The sequence below is a fragment of the Cydia splendana genome, chromosome 16 (assembly GCF_910591565.1).
Source record: "Cydia splendana chromosome 16, ilCydSple1.2, whole genome shotgun sequence".
Classification (NCBI taxonomy): domain Eukaryota; kingdom Metazoa; phylum Arthropoda; class Insecta; order Lepidoptera; family Tortricidae; genus Cydia; species Cydia splendana.
In genome coordinates, this window is record NC_085975.1 from 10,706,394 (window position 1) to 10,733,831 (window position 27,438).

Consider the following 27,438-nt stretch of genomic DNA (forward strand, 5'->3'; position numbering starts at 1 on the left):
CACTAATATGCGAGTGCGAGCGAGATGTATAGAAAGTAAATTACGTTCTCGACGGCGTTTATGTCAGTGACAAACTGATGGTAACCGTACAGTACGGATATTATGGTCGTTCTTGTCTACGTGACAGCGTGATAAAACGGTGTCCGTCACTTTCTATCCCACGGTGTTAAAAAGTGACAGTTATTTTATCACGTGGATAAAGATGGATAAAGCCATCCATAATACGCCTGTAGTAATATCGGGACGCGAGTTTTATACTTCTATACGATTTTATCAATCTTTGACATTCAGTGACACGTGACACAATATGAAAACTCTTGCTAAGCTCCGCCATTTTGTAATTTCTTGTCAATTGTATGCTATTTGTAGATAGTTTGTCTATCGTATCCGCTGATTGGTGCTAATCTATCTGGGTACCGGATATAGCCGTTATCTTCGATGGCCTGACCATATTTTTCACCTTTGTGTGACGTAATAAGGTTCATTTTGGCCCGGCGTGCAAGTACTTGTAGTTGTTATCTCATATCCGCAAGTCGAGTGCAATAATGTGTGCTTTTCCCACGGACGTCGGTTTGCTCGTGTCAACTGGAAAATGATTTTCTTTATACATTAACCTTTGAACGTTGTATATGTATGGAACCTAAATACATATACTAGTACGTTGTGTTGTGGTGTATCGAGTTTTCCTTCTGTAATAGGAGATGACACTGTTTTTGTCTTTATTGATGATTAAACCGTTTTTGTTTTTCAAAAAATTCTAATACAATAGGTACTAGGGAGTGCTCCCGGTACTGGTTTTCTATACAAATACAGTACCGGAACTGGGAATTCCCGGTTCTCCCCATACAAACTCAGTACCAGGAGCATTCCCTAGTACTTACACATTGGACAGATATGAAGTCGTATGTACTTTCACATTTATATAAGTGCCAATGATATAAAGGCAAGTATAAAATAGCATAAAACCATCTAAAAATAGAAAAGTACTATATTGTATAAAGCCTAATCGCGCTTACTGCTTTTTGCTTTAAAAGCATCACGTTACGACTTACGACACTCACGCGTCGAACTCTGACATTTAGCATAATCGAATTAGAGTCCAATAGGTTCGCATCGCATCTAATCTGATATCGTATGTGGTAATCCGTGATGCTGTCTGCTTAGTTTCATTTATCTTTGTATTTATATCTTTGCTTCCTGCGCCCACGTTGTCTGGGTCTGGTATGCTATAGTCGTGGCTCAATAATTTGTAAATATTGTCTAGACACCTAATAGGTCTTTCTATATATATTTTAAAATATCCTGTTAAGCGATAGGTAATCTTATTAGAATTGTCTAGTAATCAGTAACATACCCATTGGGTACATGAGCTAAGGAAAATGAGCACCAATTTTAAAATTCAAGTCATAGAAGTTTGTAATTTTTAATATTCAATTATTCATATTTTCAAGATATTAAAACGACGCGACGCAATTGATATTTTCTATAGGTACCTATTTACTATTCGTCCAAAAAAACTTGTTGAAGTCGTAGGTTAATCAGTATTTAATTTACGTCACCTACCTATACAAATTTATTTGATTGTTTTGAATACTATTTTCTTAGTTAAAATCATGTGTTATATTATGAACCTCGTATTTATCTACGTCAATTGAGTTTACCAAAAGTTCACAAAGTCAACATGGTATCACTTGCATATTAGCTGTTCCTTAGTCAAACATGTTGCTGGTATTTATTTGAAAATGTGCGCTTTTGTATCAGCTCCAATAGTATGTATGTCGATGTCGTAACATTAGACATCAACATTTCAAAAAAATCTTCTTCGTGCCCATCTAAGTTCTCTGCATACTACTTTTCTATCTCCAGCACGCCTGCGACCTGCAGCATCCTAAACTCTTTATGCTAATGTTTCATTGTGGTCGACACTTTCATTTGTTCTATCTCTACAAGACCCATTGTCATCCCCTGCCCTTTGACTCCATTGTGTGTTTTTTGTGACTCCGGATTATTTTATTTCCGTTATATGTTAAGCTTTGTTGTCTCGTGTACATTATTAAGTTAAATCAATTTTTTCGTTGCTGATGTTTTTGTGGCGCCTTTCTATTGTATAATGTGTTTGGGTAGTGAGTTTTTAGTTACCTATCAGGCTATTTAATATGTCATTAACATTGATAGTTTTTGTATGCCTGATGCCTATTGAAGAAACTTCGTTATTCTATGTTCAATTCTTCCATCAAATATTTTTAGCTTATATTCACTCATGTTGTATTTATTTTTTAAAGTTATGTACTTAATATAATTTGTAAACAGTTTCTGATTATAAAGATCTAAGGAGATATGATTGTCCTAATACTTACATAAGTATGCAATTGTATACAATCACTTTGGAATATGTTTGTGACACAATAACTTATTAGTGTTCATATTTATATCGTTACAATACACACAAGATCTCCAATGTTTCATTAGTAGCTATCTCCGATACAGTCCCATTCCGCCGCGTCACGCCCGGGACCCATTGTGATTCAAATTGTCATTCAAAGTGGCCCAAACCCGGTGGCACTCGGTTGCTCGACACCTTCGTACCTCGACCCTGTACGTCAATCCTCGTTTGTTTTCTAAATGCCCTTCGTAAGTTTAAAATTCGAAGGGAATTTGACAAGTAGATATGTAAAGCTCGTCTAATATGTAAGTAACAATAACAACATAGGTTTATGTTATTTGGTTAGTTATTATTATTAATGTCCAGTGAAATGTGTCGCCTGAAAAGGTTAAATGCGAAAAAAAAACTTTGTCAATATGTAAATTATGTAAGTATTCTATAAATACATTCAAAGGTTAAGAACGTATTTCGACATAATAAAATTACCATTTATAGGTATAAAACCATTGTATCATAAAGAGCATATATAATGTAAAATTGTAAGTGACGTACAAAATCAACGTGAGATTGAATTACTTATTCGTGACGATAATCGAAGGCTACGATCCTGATGTTTATATAACAATAGCTTGCGTCACTGTATTTTAGGTAAGGAGTTTATTATAAAAATTAATTAATTTTAACAATATTTGAGTTATCCGAACAATAGGCCGTGACGATGATCCTTGAATGTTGTTTGAGCATTTTAGCGATTAATTCAGTTTGTAGCGAAATTATGCTCTTGTCTATCAGTTATAATTATAATGATACCAGAACTTGTATATGCGTCAATGCTCACAATAGAGTAACTTAGTCACCGGCAGTTTCCCTTTATCGCAATACGAAAAAGACATAAATTATTTTCCATGAACCGACAATGTAAAGCGACTATTAGCAACTTTGTACGCACAACAAAATGAATGATAAAGAAAATTAAAGGTTTCCAATAGCATTTTATGATTCCTTCCAGCGACAACAAGGTGCTCATAAAACGAAATAGAGGCAAAAAATAAGATACGTTATGCTATGTTATTACTAAACATGAAGTGTTTCTGCGATTCAAAATACCTTCACAAATTATAGAACTTTGCAAATGAAAAACTTTGTTTCGATATCTGTGCAAGTGGATGCATAATTGCGAAGTGGGAGCCCACTTTATACTATGGACTCGCCGACTCGTATTGACGGTCAATTTTCTCTCCACCCATAAAAAGCGCGAACATGACTACGTTAATAATAAATTACATACATCGGCTTGGACGATATAGCCATTTGAAAATAACAAATGCTTGAAAACATTATCATTACTTTAGTATATTTAATTCTCGAAAAGATTGTTCGTGAGGTTCGAAACAATGCTTAGGTATCGATGATCCTGATGAATTATAGGCGAGTAAATCTGAGAGGCTTCATTAGCGACGTTCTCATTAGATCTTTGACCTAATATCTGCCATACTGGCACGTCTGTTGCATTAAAATCATGTTTTTATGGTTCGTAATTTTACACACCCAGATACGGTGGGAGAACACAATCGTGAGATTTATAGTAATTACATTTCAGTCCGAGTACGTTCCTGTTACGTCTCATCACACGCCTGGGCAGGTTCAAATAGGAGTTTACGGTCGTAGATAGTTGCCACCATCGGAAGGCTTGCATTGTTGCATTCGTCGGAGCGAGCCGCGCAGTCGCGACGTCTCTTAGCCGCATCCGACGTTCCATTGTTGCGATTTTATTGCCGGTGTTACCGTCCCCGTGGCGGTCGTAAACCACGCGCCGGCGCGCGATACTATCCGGATCGCGACCGCAACGCGTTACCGAAGCCACCACACCGCGGCCGCGCTTTCATTCGTTTCTAATAAATTGATAGGATGCAAGCTCGCTCGGCTACACCATCCGCCATTGGTCGAGGCGTTCCCGCCGCGATGCTCGGACCCCGGTTGTAAATCAACTTTACAGCCTTTAATTACAGATATTTGCCGTCCCATGTGAGTGCATGGGATATCGGAGGGCCGCGCTCGCGAAAATATCGCATAATAATGGGTATTGACCCGTAATGGCTTGCCTGTAGGTACATATCGGCTGCCTTTGTCTTGATTGTTCCACGAGGAATATTCTTTCTGAATGATTGCCAATTACATCGGCCCCTGAATTTTACAGGCGATACAATATTAAATATACACTTCGTTTTGAATTTGAGTTCGTATAAATGATTTATACTATATTAAAGTTAATGGGTTAAGGATCTTTTTATTTGTTGGACTCTACATTCCTCTTCTGTACTAAAATCGGAGGGATCCTCAGCATGAACATATGTTTGAACTATACAGTATGTTCGTACAGGTTGAAAGTTTAATAAGAAAGTGATATTGTTTGCCGCGCCAGCAACATTGTTGCACCGGATAGGGCGGCCGCCATTTTAATGTCTCTCTGACGGAATTACGCTGGATTGTTCTCGGGTTTACTGCCTCTCTCATGATTGATCGTTGTATCTTCAGCCTTATGTCATTCTCCTCGTATCTCTCGGAATTTGTAGGTACTAAGCAATAAATATGTATTGAGTTATGTGAACTACGGAATTATTGCATATGTTTAACTCATTCAGTGCCTAATTTAGCTTAGTATGTAGATAACTATTCTTTATTAGTTCACATTCTGAATCTATGTGAAGATTTATAGAAGAAGAATATCTGTGACATTTGTCGGTACCGCCCTATTTATTATTGATTTAGCCAGATAAAAATTTAAAGTCAGAATTGATCATAATACGCCATCATTTCGGATTGATGACCAATAGGTTCTGCTTCACACAGATATCTATAGTTATATTTATATCCTTCGATGCCTTGAGAATATTATCAGTCTATTAAGTGTAGTAACTTCTTAGTAAAAGTCGAATAAATTAAATTCGAATTCAGCCCCGCCCCTGATTGGTAAGTAAGCTCTACTTTTTTCCCCACACATCATGCGTGTAGAAGATTATGATTAGACAGATCGTATTTCTAAATGGAAGGCAGGCTGTAAATCCCTGCATCCATAAACTTGTTACGTGTCTAAACGGGGAGTAGCTGCCGTTTATAACATTAATGCACGAATATGAAATAAAAAAATACTTCAGGGCTACGACTTCAAGATTATCCTAAAATGGCTGGGATTTCGGGTATTTTTCAAGAATGACTACTTACATTCAAAGACGTTTTACGTAAGTACCTAAATGAAAACATTTTTTTTGGTCATAAAATAAAAAAAAGCTGAGCTTTGAAGTTAGAACCTAGTAGAGTCAAATGTAACATTTTTTTGGACTTACATTACTTTGGTACTTACATTATGCAGTTAGTCACGCAATTTGCATTTTATGAAATCGGCGTATTATGGCTTTATCCATCTTTATCCACGTGATAAAATAACTATCACTTTATAACACCGTGGGATAGAAAGTGACGGACATCGTTTTATCACGCTGTCTAGACAAGAGTGACATATGCGTACTGAAAGTACTAAATGAACACGACAACAAACCATCATTATTTTTATCACCATTCATTAGGTAACCCTACGTGCAATTTGCTTCTCTAATTCGACATCGTTTTATTCGCGCCCCGACACCTTTCGATCGTCTTTACGATGCCAGTTACAGGCCGAGTGATTTACTGACAGTTAAGTTTGAAAGAATTAACTCTTAAATTACAGTGTGATTCTGAAAATGTCTTCTCACGCTGGAATTTATATTAAACGTACTAAATTCATTGTTTTATTTAAACTTTCAATATGTTATACCTTTATGTTATTACTTTTATACCTTCATAAGTATCTTCCCGAAAATTTACGAAATGGATGAGGTTTTTTGGTTAGATACGTATAATTTATCCCTGAAACATTATGTCTCTACATATATAATGTTGTATGTACCTGTGTGTACAAAAGAAGTGTTCAACCATATTATCATTCGACGTCATCTATTGCACGGTTCTTCGGCAAAGTGTTATGTGTCTATTTATACTCATGTTAATATATTACCCTCAGTAATTGACGCTCACGTAGCTCGTAAACGCTCGCCATTTCGCGTTCTAATAGCGTAACATCAATCTCTCACTTGTGATTTAATTCATACATACAAAAGTGGACATTTCTATACATGGTCCTGAGTTTTGTTTTTGAAATTCAAGCTTTAGTAATAACGTAGAGTAGAACAGAGATTCCATTAAAACTGTCCAATTAATGCGGAATTTGAGCGTGTTTTGTTACTTGGCAATTAAACAGCGTGAAGCGAGCCAGCTGAGGCGAGTCGAGTAGGCGAGCGATTTAGATTGATCGAGCAAGAATCGAGGGGGGCGGCGCAATCAAAAGCGAATCGGGCCAATGGGCGAGCGGTGACGGCTCTGCGAGCTCCGCCATTGGCCAGCCGTGGGGTTGAGGGATATAAAGGGCCTTGATACAGCTCTCGATAAGCGGTAGGCGTCGAATACCAATTTGATCGATTATCGCCCATGCGGCCACGAAGACTGCGGCCGATAGGTCGGCATTTTTCCACACTGCTGTTGGTAACGCCTTGACTGATTTTGATTATTGTTTTCTTACCGCGCTACAATTACGACTCTACTTGAAATAAAACTCACTTCCTATACGCTTTTTAGGCAGGCACATTTAATTTATAATGGAGTCATAAATGCAACTTTTAAGATAATCTTGGCTGTAAAATTGCCACAAATCACAGTTTAAAATTGCAACAGTGACCGGAGATGCGGCTAATCGGCTGTTATTTACAATGGTTTATCAGTTCAGGGGCGTGCGGCTTAGCGATTTACGAGTCCCCAGTTTCGCGCACAAAAGAATTAGCACTTGTAAGCGACATCGAGTGCCAATAAATATCGAGTGAGGTGCGAATAATCGACGCAACACTGTAGCACCGGAATCGTAAAGGTGTTTCGCGAAGTGAATTCCGCCAGTTTAGAATAGGGTTTCGGGAAGCAATAATTTGTGACAATTGGGTACGATTAGATTGGGTTTGCGGACGATTGGTTATAGTTCGTAAATTAGCTTTTAACCGGCCGAATGGCGCGGGTCGGCGTTCCGAGTTATTGATATGGGTATGGTAGGCTTTTAAGTATGGGCGGGTAGTGTTATGCAAATACGTGCGCGGCTTGGTGCGCACGCGCGTCGAATCGTGCGTTTTCCGCGCGGAGTTTGTGGAAATCGTTATTGGGGTGATTGCCTCCAACAATGGGTTTTGTACGGGATCGCATTTAATCGGGTAACGGTGTGGCTTCGTGGGTGATAACAGGTAACGCGGTGGAGCCGTGCTTTATCGTGAACTGTGAGTTATACTGCATCTTTCGGGCACGTTTATTCTTAAATAGGTACATTACGTTTGTTAGTATTTAGGTTTATATTTAATTTGAAGCTTGTAGAAGTACTTAGAATTCGCATATTAGATGCAATCGGTAAAGTTCTATAAGAAGTGCATGTCTATGTATTTATGTAGAGTCATCAAAGTTATTTAGTGTGCATTCTTGTTTACAATATTTTCTGCAGGTTGCATACCAAATAATTGAGTAACAAAACCAATAGATATCCACTTTTTCGTATATTTTAATAATAGGTAATTTAAAAATCAAAGTCAAAAATCATTCAAAAATATATTGAGATAAATAAACAAACTGAAACACTTATGATCTACCTAGGATGGATACGAAGTCGCGCATCATAAAATCGCAGTCTCAAAGCAACATAGTCGGCAGTAAAGGTGTTAACGCGAGCGTGGGTGGGTTAACACTTTGCACGTGACACGCTACATGTGGCACTTTTACAGATGAATTATACATCAAAATCACTCGGCTGCTAGAGCTACTTACTACTAAATACCTGATAAATGTCGATACTAAGTAGTTCCAGTTGTCTTCGACTATCTGAAAAATATCCGAAAAGATGCAATAGTTATTGCTGTGCATCTATTTATAGTTATATAGATCTTATCAATAATATTAGTCAAACAGTCAGTAGTGATCAGATAAGTCTAAAAAGTATAGACAACTCCTTGCGATTAAAATCAGTTGCTTCAATCAAACGAAATACTTAATTTATCAGGCATAGTAAGTAAAAAAAATAACTTTTTGGGGGTCTCAAATAATATTTAGGTACAGCACTTTTGCTGCTAAAATATCGAGCTTAACAATCCCTCGATACATCAGACTCAACTCATCCTAAATAGGCTTCGCTTTATTTGCTCCAATTTCACCCTTAAAACATAAACGTGGCAATTAATCTCTGAACGGGTGACGTGCACTCCCTACCCCCGATAACCAGGGAATGATTAACTGTAGACAGGAAGACAAATAGTCGTTTAGGTATTCGCTAATGCTCGCTCATCAAACGATCGATGTCGGGGCGACAGACGATGTCTACGCTAAATAACTTCGCTGTAACAAATTGATTGGGTGATTTGCAACTCGAGAGCTTAAACTGTTGAAGCTGCTTAAGTTAATGTAGATAAGTTCTGCATGGAATGTACTTACGAATGTATATTACATGGTTATAATGAGTATTGTTTCAGCTAATGAGTTTTAGCGTTTCGATAGTTAAAGCCGCTTTTATACCGATCAGTTCATTGAACTATTTTAAATGCCGTTAAAAAGTTTCTCCAACTTGCCCACTCTTCGTTGTCGATGCAAAAACATCAATACTTAGGTACGTTGTAACACAAGTACCTTACACTCACATGCAAAATGAACTCCTAGTGTTTACTGAAGCATCTGCTAGCAGTTCCGAGTGATGTATGCTAGCACGGTGCTGCGCACGACCATCCGTCACTTCATTACCGTCCGCAGATTAGTAAATCAAGAACAATCCGCGAGAACAAACAGCTTCCGCGAGGGCCACACGGGCCGCGCTATATCCAGCCTCGTAAACGGACGATCAGACGCGCTCGCGCACCCATAAATCATCGATCGTGCGATGCGATGCGATTTAGCACGCTCGCCGACTTTACGGCCCTTACCAGCGCTGTAAAGGGTTTTACAGCCTCAAATAGAGAATGCCAGTTTATAGTACGGCGATGTGGTTAACGTGCCTTTACGAGTACTGCTGGTCGTTCTGTTATTTTTACTTATCAATTAGGACGTGTTGCATGTTACAACCGTTTCGGTGCTAAACAGTGCAGCTTAGTGCCTTAGGCTTCAGGAGGTCATTTAACTATAATATTGCCGATTGTAATGCTTTAGCTGTTATCGTTTCCTTTTCCGTATAAAATAGATAACCAGCTCACATGGATGGGATGGTTCACAAAATGCAGAATGCCTTTTGGTTTTCGCATCTATGAGAGGTTTCAGTAGGGATTTTTCCAGGGTAGTCTTTACTCTTTAACACAGTTTTATCGCTTTTCATATTTTAATCCCAACTGCTTATTGGTCCAGGTACACCAATAAACCGGCTGCCGATAATGGCGAAGTCGGTGCTGGATCTGTACGAGCTGTACAACCTGGTGATCGCGCGCGGCGGGCTCGTCGAGGTGATCAACAAGAAGCTGTGGCAGGAGATCATCAAGGGGCTGCGGCTGCCGTCTTCCATCACCTCCGCCGCCTTCACCCTGCGCACACAGTCAGTACCACTCGTAGTCTTTATTGCAATAGGTTTAGTATAGGTTATTGCCGGTTGGCTGCCAGATAAAGACAAAGGATTCATTAAAGCCTGACCAGGAATTGATCATGCCCCATGTTGGAACTATTTTTTCGTACTATACTGAACTGTTACCCTATACTTCTAACAGCGCCCTCTTGACAATGATCAATATGATCATATATTACTGGTCATGGCTAATTCAGGGCAGTAACGCGTTTATGAATAACGTCATTAAGTTTTAAATAAGTGATAAGTGTTTCGTCTTCTCAATTGCATCCTCATTTACCACATCACATTGGATTTCAAAAGCTAACTGCTTCTTCGCCTTTATCTTAATAGGTATCTAGAGTTAGACCAAGAAAAGTCTGCAGCGACTTTGATAGCCCACGCAGAGCAAGTGTTATTTTTAAGTGGGCTATCAAAATCGCTGCAGACTTTTCTTGGTCTAACTCTAGGATGTGCGATACTGTCATTTAATCATTCAATCCGGAGCGGAAATTATTCCTTATTGATAGAGGGTGCAGTAATATTGTTGGAGATTGAACCATTACAATTACAAGCTAATTATAGCTATTTTCAGGATAATAATATATCTTCACAATACTGGGAATCTGTTTTAGGTGTAGCTCGAAAGTCTATAAACGAGGAAAGACTATAGTTAGAAATAGATAAGCATGAAAATAAAATCATTGTTATATTTAGGGGAGGCGTCGCATGAAAGAAGCTTACCTATTTCAATACGGATTAATATAAGCCGATACGGTACATCCTAAGTATAAGCCTTAAGTCTCTACCATTTTGGTGATTTTACGAAAGAATCACCATTAAGCACATTGTCAGTAATCTATATCTAATGAATCTATATGGCATTGTCTAGTCGATAAACTAAAGAGATGCATTAAAGATTTAGGCCATCTGTGTGGTCCTAAAACGAATCGGGAGCCGTCGCTCCATATTCGATGGCGACGCTTTGTACCACCTTCTTGCATCTAAATTCTCACGAATCGGAGACAAAGAGAGTGCGACAATGGCAGTACGTGAGCGTCCAACGCGACAATATGACATCTTCATAATTAATAACCTCTAACTCATCTCCACCGATATAATTTCCCATTTATCTTCCGAGTTCCTTCACCTCGTGGCTTTTGTCGGCCGCATAAAGGTGTCTCCACTCTACATTTCTAATTCAGAGTGCGCACCGTTACGCACGACGCTTCGATTTTGAACGCAACCTCCGCATTATGATTACAATCTGTGTACTCCTTGCTTTCTATTGCTCAAGAAGCTACCATCCGCGTGCGGTTTGTCGAACACCTCACTTATTTTATGTCCCCGGTAAACAGCCGACGCTATTTTAGTACCTAATATCGAGATGCATTGAGATATTGCGGTAAGTCGACGATTCTACGGCGTTCGGGCGTTCGTAAAATTAGACGCGCGTAATGACGAATGCCGTATATTTAGCTTTCTCATTTGACAGTTTATGAAAAGGTAGCACGAGTTTTTATGAAGCCGCGTCGGCCCCTCAGTTGTTCATTGTGTTCTTATTAAATATGTGGCCGCTTAATATGAGTTATGGCGAAGAACGGTGACAATATCCTCGAATAAAATTGACTTGTCATAAGAATAGGATTAAGAATGTAATGGGATGTTCAGCTATTATGCCGATTATAGGTTTGAAGGATAGGCTTTTTATAATTTATAATTGGTTTGAAATATGATTCATATGCGTGTCAAGTCGTTTAGTGAACGACGAATGCATTGACGTTCGACGTTATTTATTAGATCGTTCCAGTTAGATATTTAAATGAGATCGCATGTCACGGCAGTTATAATAATCTAGTAATTTATTTCTGGGCATAGAATCAATAGAATTTAAATAACAATTGGAAAATCTTCTTGTGGAAAGGTCATTTGCCTTTTTGATACTATGTTTGTTACTTTGAGAGTCGCTGCATAAAATAAATGTTATCTTATCTGTAAGATTGAATCTGGTAGGTATTATTCAAGGATCTACCAATGACTTATATGCTCGAAAACATGGACGTTTTATTTGTAGTCTAGTTTTGTGTTAATATTTATACCTGCACTGAATTAAACCTATAAATCTGTTTTTTCTTTACAGATACATGAAGTACCTTTATGACTACGAGTGCGAGAAGAAGAACTTATCCACTCGCAGCGAGCTGGACGCGGCCATCGAAGGCAACAAGCGCGAAGGGCGGCGAGCGTCCGGCCAGTACGACGCGCAGGCTGCGCTGGCAATGGTTGGTTCAGTTTAGTTGATTAGGTCTTTACAGATACATGAAGTACCTGTATGACTACGAGTGCGAGAAGAAGAACTTATCCACCCGCAGCGAGCTGGACGCGGCCATCGAAGGCAACAAGCGCGAAGGGCGGCGAGCGTCCGGCCAGTACGACTCGCAGGCTGCGCTGGCAATGGTTGGTTCAGTTTAGTTAATTAGGTCTTTACAGATACATGAAGTACCTGTATGACTACGAGTGCGAGAAGAAGAACTTATCCACCCGCAGCGAGCTGGACGCGGCCATCGAGGGCAACAAGCGCGAGGGCCAGCGAGCGTCCGGCCAGTACGACGCGCAGGCGGCGCTGCCAATGGTTGGTTCAGTTTAGTTGATTAGGTCTTTACAGATACATGAAGTACCTGTATGACTACGAGTGCGAGAAGAAGAACTTATCCACCCGCAGCGAGCTGGACGCGGCCATCGAGGGCAACAAGCGCGAGGGCCGGCGAGCGTCCGGCCAGTACGACGCGCAGGCGGCGCTGGCAATGGTTGGTTCAGTTTAGTTGATTAGTTATTTACAGATACATGAAGTACCTGTATGACTACGAGTGCGAGAAGAAGAACTTATCCACCCGCAGCGAGCTGGACGCGGCCATCGAGGGCAACAAGCGCGACGGCCGGCGAGCGTCCGGCCAGTACGACGCGCAGGCGGCGCTGGCAATGGTTGGTTCAGTTTAGTTGATTAGGTCTTTACAGATACATGAAGTACCTGTATGACTACGAATGCGAGAAGAAGAACTTATCCACCCGCAGCGAGCTGGACGCGGCCATCGAGGGCAACAAGCGCGAGGGCCGGCGAGCGTCCGGCCAGTACGACGCGCAGGCGGCGCTGGCAATGGTTGGTTCAGTTTAGTTGATTAGGTCTTTACAGATACATGAAGTACCTGTATGACTACGAGTGCGAGAAGAAGAACTTATCCACCCGCAGCGAGCTGGACGCGGCCATCGAGGGCACAAGCGCGAGGGCCGGCGAGCGTCCGGCCAGTACGACGCGCAGGCGGCGCTGGCAATGGTTGGTTCAGTTTAGTTGATTAGGTCTTTACAGATACATGAAGTACCTGTATGACTACGAGTGCGAGAAGAAGAACTTATCCACCCGCAGCGAGCTGGACGCGGCCATCGAGGGCAACAAGCGCGAGGGCCGGCGAGCGTCCGGCCAGTACGACGCGCAGGCGGCGCTGCCAATGGTTGGTTCAGTTCACTTGATTAGGTATTTTTAGGGTTCCGTACCCAAAGGGTAAAAACGGGACCCTATTACTAAAACTCCACTATCCGTCTGTCCGTCTGTCTGTCACCAGGCTGTATCTCATGAACCGTGATATAGCTAGACAGTTGAAATTTTCAGAGATGATGTATTTCAGTTGCAGCTATAACAACAAATACTAAAAAACCGCAAAATGCAAAAAAAAAAACGGTCACCCACAGGGCCGGATTAAGCATGTCGGGGCCCCTAGGCAGTGCGAGGCTCGGGGCCCCCTACAGTCAATTCTGCACACAACATATTCAGTACAGGGAAATAAGTGCGTTTTTAATTTCAATCTTCAGGCGTCGGCCGAGCCGATCCAAATCGAACGATGTCTTTTTCGCTCTTATTGCGTGGACATAAAGCTTTGTTCTGTCGGTTTTTGCCGATTCCGCGTCGCGTCAAGTGTGGGGAGAGCCCTTTAGGCTTAAGGCCAATTCCCAGTGGAATTCCCAAAGATGTGAGCTTCAGCGTCACTTTCCTATCTACCTCTAATGGCAAATTTTAAGCGAGGCTAAAGGCTAAGCTCAACTAGTGCCGCAAAGTTGATTTTCTCAATAGTTAATATTTTGCGAGGCTGAACAGCGATTGTCCGACCATAAGACCAAACGCCGAGCCACATGAGTAGTATTAACCTAATAATAAAGAATTTCCATATGTTAAAATTACTTAAATTACTAGAGTTAGACCAGGATAAGTCTGCAACAATTTTGATAGCACTCGCAGTGCTAGTGTCATTTAAACGTCAAAACTTGGACGTGCAATTATGACGTATAAATAACACTTGCACTGCTTATGCTATCAAAATCATTGCAGACTTTTTTAGGTCTACCTCTATTCATACACTAGTCAAGCTAACATGTAGATGATACAGGGTCAACTAAGGAACCAAAAATAAACGCGAGCGCAGCGAGCGCGAATTTTTTTTTAACTATATCGCAAATTGTGAAAGCTTGTTAAAAGGCAGGGCATCGATCTTCATCTGAGCCTAAAAGTCCGAAGTGCCCCAGTGAGGCGAGCCTTCATGCGAAGTCAAAGCCGTGCTTCATCAGGCTTCAGGATAAATAGTTGAGCACAGACACGAACCAATGTCTATTGTATTAAAAAGCGAGACCGCAGGCCGAGCTTGGCGCAGCGAGGCCAAAGGCGACGCTGAAGTAGAGATGTGGAACACAAACCAATGGGTAAATTGAGGTAAAAAGTGAGGCTGAAGGTCGAGCATTCCTATGAAAAACTGGGGAGACGTTCGTCTTCTTTCTTTTTCTTTGTTTTAACAATAGTCCTCGTGATTCTGAGTCGAAATAACCCAAAAGTTGTTGGTTGTTCGAGAAAAAGTGAACCATTTTTCCTGAAAGCCCCTATTATTACAACTTTACAACAGGTACGCAGAATACGCCCCGTAAACTGTAACGTATTGCTTCAATTTTATTGCAGTAAGTATTTCATTAATTTAAAGAATGGATCGAAAAAAAAACAAAAACAAAGCATACTCATTATTATAAGAATAAAAAATGTACTCATGAATTTTGACCCTATGGAACAAAATTTTTTTTGGTGCGCGCTGAGCCGCCGGGGCCCCCTAGCCGAGGCGGGGCCCCTAGGCAGTTGCCTACTTTGACTTAGGGTTAATCCGGCCCTGGTCACCCATCCAAGTACTGGCCACGCCCGACGTTGCTTAACTTTGGTCTAAAATCACGTTTGTTGTATGGGAGCCCCATTTAAATCTTTATTTTATTCTGTTTTTAGTATTTGTTGTTATAGCGGCAACAGAAATACATCATCTGTGAAAATTTCAACTGTCTAGCTATCACGGTTCGTGAGATACAGCCTGGTGACAGACAGACGGACGGACGGACGGACAGCGAAGTCTTAGTAATAGGGTCCCGTTTTACCTTTTGGGTACGGAACCCTAAAAAGTACGGAACCCTCGGTGGGCGAGTCCGACTCTCACTTGTCCGGCTTTTTCCGGTTTTTTAAACTAAGGTCTCAGTCTCCGGTCAACTTTGATCGCTGCGTAATATAGTTTGCGTTCTATATTCTATACATATGTTGCTATCTTCACATACAAACTGACACTTGGAACGTTAGCCTACGTCGCATACGTATGCAGTATGCTTCAACCGGAGACCAAGACCTAAAGTTTGAGGTGTTTTGGCTTCTACGTTATTGTCGACTCTCAGGGCTTGTATTGTGTCAGTGCGACGTGTGATGATAATGATGAGATCTTCGAAAACATAATCCCTAACTACTTCGTGAAATATTTTCTTAATATACTGTACATAATAAAATAAGATATTTTAGGCTGCAGTATGTGTCGTTGTTAAGCAAAAGGTACCACATTGTCGCTTGCTACAAGGACGCTCTAACAGGTTCACGTAAAGATACGAGCAAATATCGGAATCCATAACTTGTTATATTTGTATTTTTGTACTTGGAATAATTACCTAGCAACTTAATTACATCTGATTACACTGTATTATATGTGACATGAACTTAATAAATGTTTAATCAACGATCATCCTAACGATCCGTAGTCTTCCCCCTTCCAGCCCCCGCTGAACCGGGTGCCGGCGTCGCTGGCGCAGCTCTCGCAGCACATGCAGCCGCTCTCGCTGTCGCTGGGCGGCGTGCCGCGCCTGCCGCCGCTGCCGCCGCACGCGCCGCACATATCGCAGCACGACATCGAGTACCGAGTGCGCGAGTACATGAAGATGATTCAGACGCAGAGGGAGCTGATGAGGAATGGTGAGTTCATACTTCTCTCTCGCAGCACATGCAGCCGCTCTCACTGTCGCTGGGCGGCGTGCCGCGCCTGCCGCCGCTGCCGCCGCACGCGCCGCACATCTCGCAGCACGACATCGAGTACCGAGTGCGCGAGTACATGAAGATGATACAGACGCAGAGGGAGTTGATGAGGAATGGTGAGTTCATACTTCTCTCTCGCAGCACATGCAGCCGCTCTCGCTGTCGCTGGGCGGCGTGCCGCGCCTGCCGCCGCTGCCGCCGCACGCGCCGCACATCTCGCAGCACGACATCGAGTACCGAGTGCGCGAGTACATGAAGTTGATACAGACGCAGAGGGAGTTGATGAGGAATGGTGAGTTCATACTTCTCTCTCGCAGCACATGCAGCCGCTCTCGCTGTCGCTGGGCGGCGTGCCGCGCCTGCCGCCGCACGCGCCGCACATCTCGCAGCACGACATCGAGTACCGAGTGCGCGAGTACATGAAGATGATTCAGACGGAGAGGGAGTTGATGAGGTATGGTGAGTTCATAATTCTCTCTCGCAGCACATGCAGCCGCTCTCGCTGTCGCTGGGCGGCGTGCCGCGCCTGCGGCCGCTGCCGCCGCACGCGCCGCATATCTCGCAGCACGACATCGAGTACCGAGTGCGCGAGTACATGAAGAGGATTCAGACGCAGAGGGAGCTGATGAGGAATGGTGAGTTCATACTTCATTCTCGCAGCACATGCAGCCGCTCTCGCTGTCGCTGGGCGGCGTGCCGCGCCTGCCGCCGCTGCCGCCGCACGCGCCGCATATCCTGCAGCACGACATCGAGTACCGAGTGCGCGAGTACATGAAGAGGATTCAGACGCAGAGGGAGCTGATGAGGAATGGTGAGTTCATACTTCATTCTCGCAGCACATGCAGCCGCTCTCGCTGTCGCTGGGCGGCGTGCCGCGCCTGCCGCCGCTGCCGCCGCACGCGCCGCACATCTCGCAGCACGACATCGAGTACCGAGTGCGCGAGTACATGAAGATGATTCAGACGCAGAGGGAGCTGATGACGAATGGTGAGTTCATACTTCATTTCAATTTAGATGGTCTTTTACTTTTTAGTGCTCCGTACAAGAATTTATTCACGGAGCACTTATGGGATCACTTTGGTCTTGCATATCATCAGTTCAATGGATTTTTTTAGAAAGGCTGAGGGGGCGGGGCGTTGTGGTTTGTTTGTAACTTGTTACATATTATATGGGTCAAACACAAAACTGTGTTTACGTCTTTCCTGTAGACATACCCAAAAGTTAAGGGCTATAAAGGTTAATTTTCTTATTTAACCCTTATCCACATGAAATGGTACTCCCTTTATTTGGATAAGTATGATTACATCATTACTTACATGCCTACAAGCTGTTAACTATTGTACAAAGGAGAAAAAACTTGTATGACCCATATCGCGTAGGTAATTTAAATTAGGTACTCGTACTTACATCCCGACGGCCCAGCACTAGTGGTTACGGCTGTGTATTGTAAAATAAAATGAGTTGCTTTATCTATTTCGCGCTGAACACTGCGCTGGCTCGTTGGGTGGACGACATTCGGAAGATTGCGGGTCACTTCTAGATGAGATTGGCTCAGGACTGGGATAAGTGGCGTACTCGAAGAGAGGCCTATGCTCAGCAGTGGGCGATAAAAGGCTGATATGATGATGATGATGAACACTAAAGTTTTAAAATTAATTAAGACTTTTTCTGTCTGCCTGCAGGTTCGGAATCACCCCCCGGCTCCGGGCCTACCCCCATGATGTCGCCGCGGGACGCCGCCGCGCTCAGCGCCATCGACGTGTCGCGGCTCACGCTGTGGTCGCTCTACAACAACAACAACAACAGCCCGCAGCCCGACCTCGAGCCACAACGGTTAGTATTCTTAATGGTTCCCAATTTAAATTATATGTTATCGACAATGTGTCTGAACTGAACGTCGAGCAAAGTAGTCTACAATTGCGTATCAAGGTTATGAATCATCAATTTTATGTTACGGACTCGTACTTTGGGTAGCGTTATTATTTACGTCTTTCCCATCACGGAACAATCGTGTTCCGGACCTTTGGGAGCCGTGCGCGGAGCCGAAGGCAACACGTATAGGCCCTTTTGACACTTTAATGAAATGTAAGGGGTACACCGAGCGGATGCTGCCCTTGCCCGTGTCATGTTATTATTACATACACTTACAGCAAGAATGTCAACCTAGTAATTTTTGTAGATTCAATTTTAAGGGCGATGTACCTATAAGCGCATTCATTCTAATTTATACGTAGGTAATGGTCTCTTCCACCTCTCAGCTTGAAAAGGTCTCAGTATGGTCATCATCATGCTTACGATTAAACGATTTTGTCTGCTAGGTTAATATTGAATATTGTTGTGAATGTGGACCCACTAACTAGTGTTTAAAAAACTCTTTTTTTTTCTCTGTCTTATCATAGACCATCTTCTGCCTACAGCGAGGCCCTGAACCTGAGCGAGAGCCCCAACTCGTCGCTGACGGGCATCAAGCGCGAGGCGTGCCGCTCGCCGCCGCCGCCCGCCAAGCGCCGCACGCCGCGCCCCGCCTCCCCCTCCCCCACCCTCCGCGCGCCCTCCCCGCCCCGCCCCAGCAGCCTGCCGCCGCAGGTCAACGGGAACGGCGTCCATGGCGCTGCCTTCAAGATTACTACCAGAGGTGAGCGAAGGAACTTTATATATATAGACTGTCGTTATAAAGCTATATAGGTATACGAGGTAAGAACCCTGGTGCTTCCTACCAAGCAGCAGTGTTTACCCTGCAGCAGTCTTCCATGTGAGCCAAATAATAAATTGAATTGCTACTGCTCCTCGTGCCGACATTCTTGAGAATACCTACGAAGTTTTCGAAGTCTGTGTAACGTAGAGGGAGAGGGATATGCTCATCTTAAGGGCTCTTTTAGATGATGCGAGAACTCGTGTGCGAGTTTTATTACATTGCGGGTTTTGATCGGTCGGTTGAATTGGACGTAACCAACAGTCCGCATAATGTAACTAAAATCGCATGCGAGTTCGCGCGCCGTCTAAATCATCCCTAATCCTCAAAATTAGCTACATTCGTTTGTGAATACTAATTTGTAACATAAAACTATTTTTTTTTTCTAGGAGATGCCAGCACGGGAGACCAGCAACTGGTCGTCTCCATCGAGCTAAACGGTGTCACGTACGAAGGCGTCCTCTTCCCCTCACAAAACGCCAGTGGACAAAACGGCCACAGGCAAATGGTATCCTAGGCTGGAGCTCGCTTTGCTCTTAAGGTCGAAATTCCCATTCTCAGGTCCTGATCATTTAATGCAGGGAAATATTAGATGTGTTATGCTTTTGAATGTTTACGGCTAGCCCTATGTGGGGTTAGACGCTTGCCAAGACGCTGTCTCTGTAGATAGATAAAGATCGGACGCTTGGTAAAGGTCGAACTCTGAGCTTAGCCTAAGGGAAGGTATGATTTGCACACGGTCTAAGAGTCTCGGATCGAAACAAATTGGCATATCCAGAAACGCTTTCCCCAGTCTCTCTTGAAAGCATATCATTAGACATATAATTTTGTAGTTTAGATCTCAAAGTTATTTAACATTACATATCATCACACGTAGGTTCGTACGCTTGGGACTGGTAATCTAGCACTTTCTTCAGTTCATTCAACTCGAATGTTTCAAACCAAGTACAAAACTCTGATCATACCTACAAGTAAAATACTTTAAAATCATTTTCTATTGTGATTTAAGTTTTTGTACTTCGAAGTATTTACGGTTCTCGAATAAGTATTATAAGTGTCACTGCCGAAGAAGCGTGAAGTTATTTATTAATAATAATTTCATATTTTTGTTATTGTATGATATTTTAATATTAATATTTTTTTATAAAAGCGGAGGAGTGACTTTTTGTAAATATAGTTTTACGTTATTTATAATTCGTTTAGGCATTGACGGATGTTTGGTCGGCGTGTTCGATGGTTTTATTTGTGATGTACATTTCTGTAAATACTTGTGTAGAGACGTTTTATACACCGCCATATATTGCGTAGGTATGATTGTGATTAAATAGTTTTCTTAAACTGGTGTATATTTTATACTTGTGTCGATGTCAGTATTGTATTTAATAATAGGTAGGTCTACGGTAGTCGCTCGGGCCGCGTTTTCTTTACCCGAAAGAAAAATATTACCCTAAAGACAGAATACCTCTACCTACTCTTCTCTGTAAACAATGAAAATTTCCTCTGAAATTTTAAATTGGATGAGATTCACGATATATCTGATTATTAACTGAGAAAAGCCTAAAATAACGCTTCGGGAAACTTGTTCGATTTCAACGGTCGTGTGGAAACGTTTCTCATTTTAAGAGTTTGAAACTCGAAGATAACAGCTTTAGGCTGGAGAATGATTGGCAGCATCGCTTAGTGACGCAGCGCGCAACTGTTCGGCGAACCGCCACTGCAACGTTTGACATTTACAAAACGCCTGGGCTATAACTGCAAAAATTTAAGGCCTAAATTCTCTATCTCCATCTCTGTTGTTCTTACGTGAAAACAGGCAGGAAATAGATGAATTTGGGACTTCATGGTAGCCCCCATGCTCTGAGTCACGGCGCGATTTTGTAGGTCATTTCTCGGCCGGAGTGAGGGTGGCTCGAATAATTAGTTTTCATTCGGTCAGTGAAAACGCAGCTTTAATAGAATAACTTTAAATGCATTGTATTCATAACGATTCACTGAATAATTAACTCAACAATTTGATTTTGGTAAACTTTCGTAATGAAAGCAATCTGCTTATTTTTGAATTTTCTGCATTGATAGGTAAATCTGGCAATGGGACGTTGAAACAGTTTTTTAATCGTATCTGATTTCATTCGTCGGACTTTATTAAGTAAAAGCCTAAAGAATAATAATAAGTTTGATTAAAATATTGTTTTAATGTTCATGCCAGTAAGCCTTCATTTTTTTGTTAGTCTTGAAATGTTATGCATGTCGTTCTATTGTGAATAAGATTATACGGGAAAAGTCATATATGTCTTTGAGGGCATATTTCATGTCTAAATAATTTAAAAGCTTATTAAATGCATTTCACATTGATAACATTATACCGATAGGCTTCATGCGTAACGTGAACTATTTACAAGCATAGTTTTGTGCAATAAAATCCCAAACGAAATTGCTGTTTAAATAAACTCAAATTAAAATGGTTATTGCAATAATTGTTAATATTAAGCGTAGCGTTACTCTGTAAAAAGCTTTGTAATTAATTTAGACTGAATTATTTTAAAATAGTGTTGTAGGTAAATGTTTTATAACTGTCTAATTTAAAAGTTTAAATTAAAATGTACAATTCAGTTGTGAGGTACATGTTTGGGCGATGTACGCTCTGTAGACATAGTAATAGTACATTCCCGAAGATGTACAATATATTAGGAACACTTGAACAGTACTAGGCCTACATATATACCTAGGTAGCGGCCAGAATAGCGCGTTAGCGTATTGCGTATTACACCAAAAATTTTGATGTATTCAAATAACTATATATGATTAAATAATGATTACATAATATCAAATATTATTTTTATTTTCATGTAGGTACAGTCGACGTCAAAGATATGTTTACACTTTTGCACCTTAACCCTTTGTAATAAGACGAAAAATGTAAACATATCTTTGACGTCGACTAGCTGTACCTACCTAATTTTACCCCTTTCCGATTTTATCCACCTAGACTAGTTTTAAGTTTCTTAAAACTCCACCAAACCCAAATAATACAAAATTGCTCCTCAAGCTGAACCTGATCAAATCTTTGACATTGCTGGACATTATTTGTATTTTCATATGATTCTTACAGTAAGTTGCAGTATGTAAGGGTGGGTGATTCCATCTGTCCGATATCTTGGTCAAATGTCATTGCGTCTCACTCTCTCATTAAGCAAAATGCGAGACAAAATACACATTGGACAAGAAAATTTGACCGGTGGAATACCACCCTAAAATACACCAACAAGAAGTTAAGAATAGAGTAATGTGACGGGTCTGAGGATAAGGATAAAGTTGGCCTAGGCTGGCGCCACTGGAGTCTGTCTCTCGATCGAGTATGCGAAACTTGTGTACAGATCTGTCTAATAAGTACATACCACATAGAGGCGACATCTGTAGTTTCATACTTGTCATGTTTTAGAGCGCCATCTATTAGGTTGTGGTCGTACCGAAATGGAACTCTTCGTGCTTGTGTCGTGTGGTCAACAAGGCATCTTCATAGTTATGATAAAATGTAACAGATGGCGCTAAACTAAAAATGCTCGCATCTGGCATTGTGCTTACATTATTCACCAAGAGATGGCGTTATTAGGTCAAAATAATTCACTTGGGTTACCAGGCAAGTTCTTTTTATGCACAAAACGGCGTAAGGAAGAAATCGCTTTTTAACGATAAGACCTCATAGTGTCCGCATCTAAAATATCTTTTTTTTTTTGGATTTTTTCCGCTATACATTTAAGTTATAAGTATACTTATTTAACTATCAATTCTATATAGGTATATTTTTATCATCCTATAGACTAGTATAGACCTATACACATAAGCTCTGTAGTCTTTTGTTGCGAGGTTTTTTAAATAATTTTTTGCCGTGCGATTAATTTAAAGTTAGGTAGGTATATGAAGCGGCTGTAATAACTTCACACAAACACGCAGCTTATTGTTCAAAACGTTTGGTATAGTTGAATCATCGAGAGCGTGGAATTGCATTATGTAGTAGTATTGTTTGTTTACAGGCATTCTATATTTGAATTTTCTATTTTCTTGTACTATCAGCATACAACCACTACAAATGCAATTCCATCTTCTCGATAATTCAACTTATAAGTTCATTTCCAAACCTTAGGCTTTCAAAATGCATTTCATAACACTAATCACTAATAGAGCTATGGCCTGTACGGGGCTTTGGGCTGTACTAGTAGATAGAAGGACAATGCACTTTTCATCACACTCGCTCAGTAAATGTGGAATTGCACGCAGGTTTAGCGGGAGTTATAGAAAAAGCGTTCTCCCTAGAGAGTTATGAAGTTTCTAGTGCCATAATTAACAGTTTTTTGTCTTTATACTTAATTTTTGTATCGCAAGTGTGATGAAAAACATTATGTGTAACTCGGGGCGTAATAATATTGCAAACGAGAGTAAGTTAAATCGCGACGGCTTGCAATATTTAACTTACGCCCCATGTTGCACAATGTACTATTCCTCGCCTTCCACTTGGAGATACGATCAGTCGAGCGTGCGGCGCAATCGGATGAGCTGCCGAATTGCGTTCCGAATACGTAACCATGCCGGCGTGAAACATGTCTACGGCTAGAGACAAGTTAATATTATAGACTGATAGTTTGACAAAAAGGGGAAAAGGACCCATAAAAATCAGTAATTAATAGTTTAACCTTGACAATTTAGGAATGGATCCATTTTGTTAGACTACCTAGGTACGTCCAGTGGCGTAATAGGGCATTTTTATTTCAACTTGTGCTTTACAACTAGAATTAGGTAGATGTGTAAGTTACGGAAATTTAAATAGCGAAAAGTTCATAGGAAGTTAAGAAAACTTCGGAAAGGAAAATAGAAATTCCCATTAAAAATATGAGAAGTTTCCAAATTTTTTCAATGTCACACATCAGTAGTGTTGGTAATGAAGGTGTTCCACAATAAAAGCTCGAATTACGGAATATGAAAAACAGTTTAATTTCACAAAGTTACAGACACCGTGTGATTTTCATAGGAGAGCAGGCTGACTCGTGGTCAAAGACAAAAAACCGTTGGAACCTTGTCGCTGCGTCACACGTACATCTACAGCTTGGCAAGAAAGAGTAGAAATTAAAAAGTGGCAACACTGGCAACATTGTAGTGTCGTCCCGTTTTCTTATATACATTGGTTTGAAAGACCGACACTACAGTGTTGCCACTTTTTAATTTCTACTCTTTTTTGCTAAGCTGTACCTCCAAATTTCAGCTTAAAACTAAAGTTATACATGTACAAATTATCAGACTACCACAATAATAATCATCATCATCATCATTTCAGCCTATATACGTCCCACTGCTGGGCACAGGCCTCCTCTCATGCGCGAGAGGGCTTGGGCTATAGTCCCCACGCTAGCCCAATGCGGATTGGGGACTTCACATACATCTTTGAATTTCTTCGCAGATGTATGCAGGTTTCCTCACGATGTTTTTCCTTCACCGAAAAGCTATAGTGGTAAATATCAAATGATATTTCGTACATAAGTTCCGAAAAACTCATTGGTACGAGCCAGGATTTGAACCCGCGACCTCCGGATTGAAAGTCGGATGTCATATCCACTCGGCCACCACCGCTTATTACCGCTTATTACCACAATAATAAACAAAGTTAAAAATAAACCAAAAACCCATTTTGAGCACGTCGCTAACAAGTAGGAAGCTGTACTTAAAATAATTGTCATTTATATAAGTTGACGCAAACTTCTAATACAAGATTAATGTGTCTCTGTATGGGTAATTTAGGTATATGTGTTGAACGAGGCAAATGTGGCAACGATGCTTAAGTACAATGACAGTGATATGTGCTTCCGACTGCCGTATTCGAACTTCAAGATATTCACAAGAGACGACACGTACAGATCCATTCTAGATACGTTATAGTTTAGAATTTTAGATATCAACTAGTTCTCTTTTGCAGCGCAATTCGGGCAATCAATGTCACTTTTACGTTAGATAGAGTAAGATTATGTGAATTGGATCTCTAAGTCATATCCTGTGGAAATCGTTCAACAGTATCTCCAGAATCGCGCAAATGTCAAATTTGACAGGTTAGATCTTAAACATATCGTTATCGTATCTTAGTGATGTCTAAAAGATGTCTAATAGATGTCTATTTCGAAATCCAAATCGGGCCCCGAGTCCGACATCCGTACATACATCGCACCAGTTTACTTATATGTAATTCATTTATAATTTATAACGTCTCATCTATATATTTTCGAGTAGTGTTATATTATTATTTGAAACCATTGTAAATAAAAACTGAATGTGAAAAAAACTACAAACAAAAGGGATAATCGTGTGTGGACAGACTTACCTTATTACAATCGTACCTACATTGCAGGCAGCGAGCTATAAAATTATTATGAATGAATTCATAAATAAAGTGGCCAAGCAATTTTGCAGCTGGGTGTTAAGACAGCTCTACCCTCTAAAAAAAGCGGCCAAGTACGAGTCGGACTCGCCCATGAAGGGTTCCGTAGCAGCAAGTAACATAATAAAATGCGGTTTACGATTTATGACGTATTAAAAAAACTACTTTATACTAGATCTCGTTCAAACCAATTTTTGGTGGAAGTTTGCATGGTAATTAATGTACATCATATATTTTTTTATAGTTTTATCATTTTCTTATTTTAGAAGTTACAGGGGGGGGGGGGGGGGCACATTTTACCACTTTGGAAGTGTCCCTGGCGCAAACTATTCAGTTTACAAAAAAATTATATTAGAAACCTCAATATCATTTTTGAAGACCTATCCATATAGATACCCCACACGGGTCTGATAAAAAAAATTTTTTTGAGTTTCAGTTCTAAGTATGGGGAACCCCTAAAATTTATTGTTTTTTTTTCTATTTTAGTGTGAAAATCTTAATGCGGTCCACAGAATACATCTAGTTACCAAGTTTCAACAGTATAGTTCTTATAGTTTCGGAAAAAGTGGCTGTGACATACGGACGGACAGACAGACAGACGAATCCATAAGGGTTCCGTTTTTTGCCATTTGGCTACGGAACCCTAAAAACCAGTCAACCAGCTTAAAAAACCAGGATAAAATTGTAATGAAATCTTAAGGCGTACTTATTCACTTGTTAAAAATAAAAACTTTTTACAAAAAAAAGCAAACCGACTTCAAAAAGGATGAAATAAAATTTTATCCTTTTTGAAGTCTATGCGTTACCAACTGATATGTTTGAAGTCGGTGCCAAGCCAAATTTTGAAGCATACCATGATTTTGGTGCGATTCGATAAGGATGTACCTACGTTGGATTGCCTTACACGACGACAATGAACGTACTTTCTGTAGGTACAGTCGACGTTAAAAATATGTTTACACTTTTCGCCTTATTACAAAGGAGTAAGGTGCAAAAGTGTAAATATATCTTTGACGTCGATTGTATCTAAAGCCCCCTCCAGACTATGCGCGTGAATCGCGGGCGAAGCCGCGAACGCGAGTGTGGAGTCGATTTCGCAGGTCTGCGTTCAGGACTCCACACTCGCGTTCGCGGCTTTGCGCCGCGATTCGCGCACGAGTGTGGAAGAGGCTTAAGAACACACCTCAGAACACACGATCAAACCTTCTTGGCGCAGTCTGTACCATGTTTGTCGGCACATTAGTGGAAATCCAATGCATTTTTTTTCGTCGTATTTTTTAAAGAGCATTTCTTACTAATGCTCGAACAGTCTATAGCACGCAAGTGTGAGATTGGGACTGAGTAATTTCCCGTCCCTTATCCAGAGGACTACATTTCAAAATATAAAACAATTTAAGAAATTTACCTTCTTGCCAAATTTCACCTAAAGCGGTTCAGTTGTTTAGCCTTGAAAAGGCGACAAAGAGGCAGACAAAATTACTTACACATTTGTAATAGTTATTAGTGCAGTTCTAATGGGATTTATAGCCATAAAGCTGATTATTTTGACTGGTATTGTTACTACTTGGCTTGGCACCGACTTCAAACATATCAGTTGGTAACGCATAGACTTCAAAAAGGATAAAATTTTATTTCATCCTTTTTGAAGTCGGTTTGCTTTTTTTTGTAAAAAGTTTTTATTTTTCCATTTTTAGTTTTAACGCATTGTTAAGAGCGCGACGCATGAATGAAAAACAAGATCATGTTTAACACTAAATTCGTGTACCTATTACTTTAATAAATATGTATGTAATCAGGAATTTTCTCGAGTCCGTCTGGGAAATTATAATTCCTGTCACTACTACACTAAATCCATCCTCCGCCCCGCCACTGGCCCAATCCCTCAACGCCCCGATCACTCAACCTCACAGCGCATCAACCCCTGATCCAGGAACCCCTCGAC

At 40.9% G+C, this 27,438-nt stretch overlaps 1 protein-coding gene across 1 annotated transcript in view; it reads left to right on the plus strand.

Moving 5' to 3' along the window:
- The window catches only part of LOC134798270 (protein dead ringer), a 161,102-nt gene extending 139,196 nt beyond the window's left edge, over positions 1–21,906 (plus strand). The window contains exons 5-10 of the mRNA XM_063770662.1: positions 9,830–10,013; positions 12,160–12,310; positions 16,131–16,326; positions 18,069–18,219; positions 18,804–19,021; positions 19,468–21,906. Coding sequence (XP_063626732.1) covers positions 9,830–10,013; positions 12,160–12,310; positions 16,131–16,326; positions 18,069–18,219; positions 18,804–19,021; positions 19,468–19,595 — 1,028 coding nt within the window. The 3' untranslated portion in view covers positions 19,596–21,906. The remainder of the gene's footprint in view (positions 1–9,829; positions 10,014–12,159; positions 12,311–16,130; positions 16,327–18,068; positions 18,220–18,803; positions 19,022–19,467) is intronic.
- Positions 21,907–27,438: the final 5,532 nt, after the last annotated feature.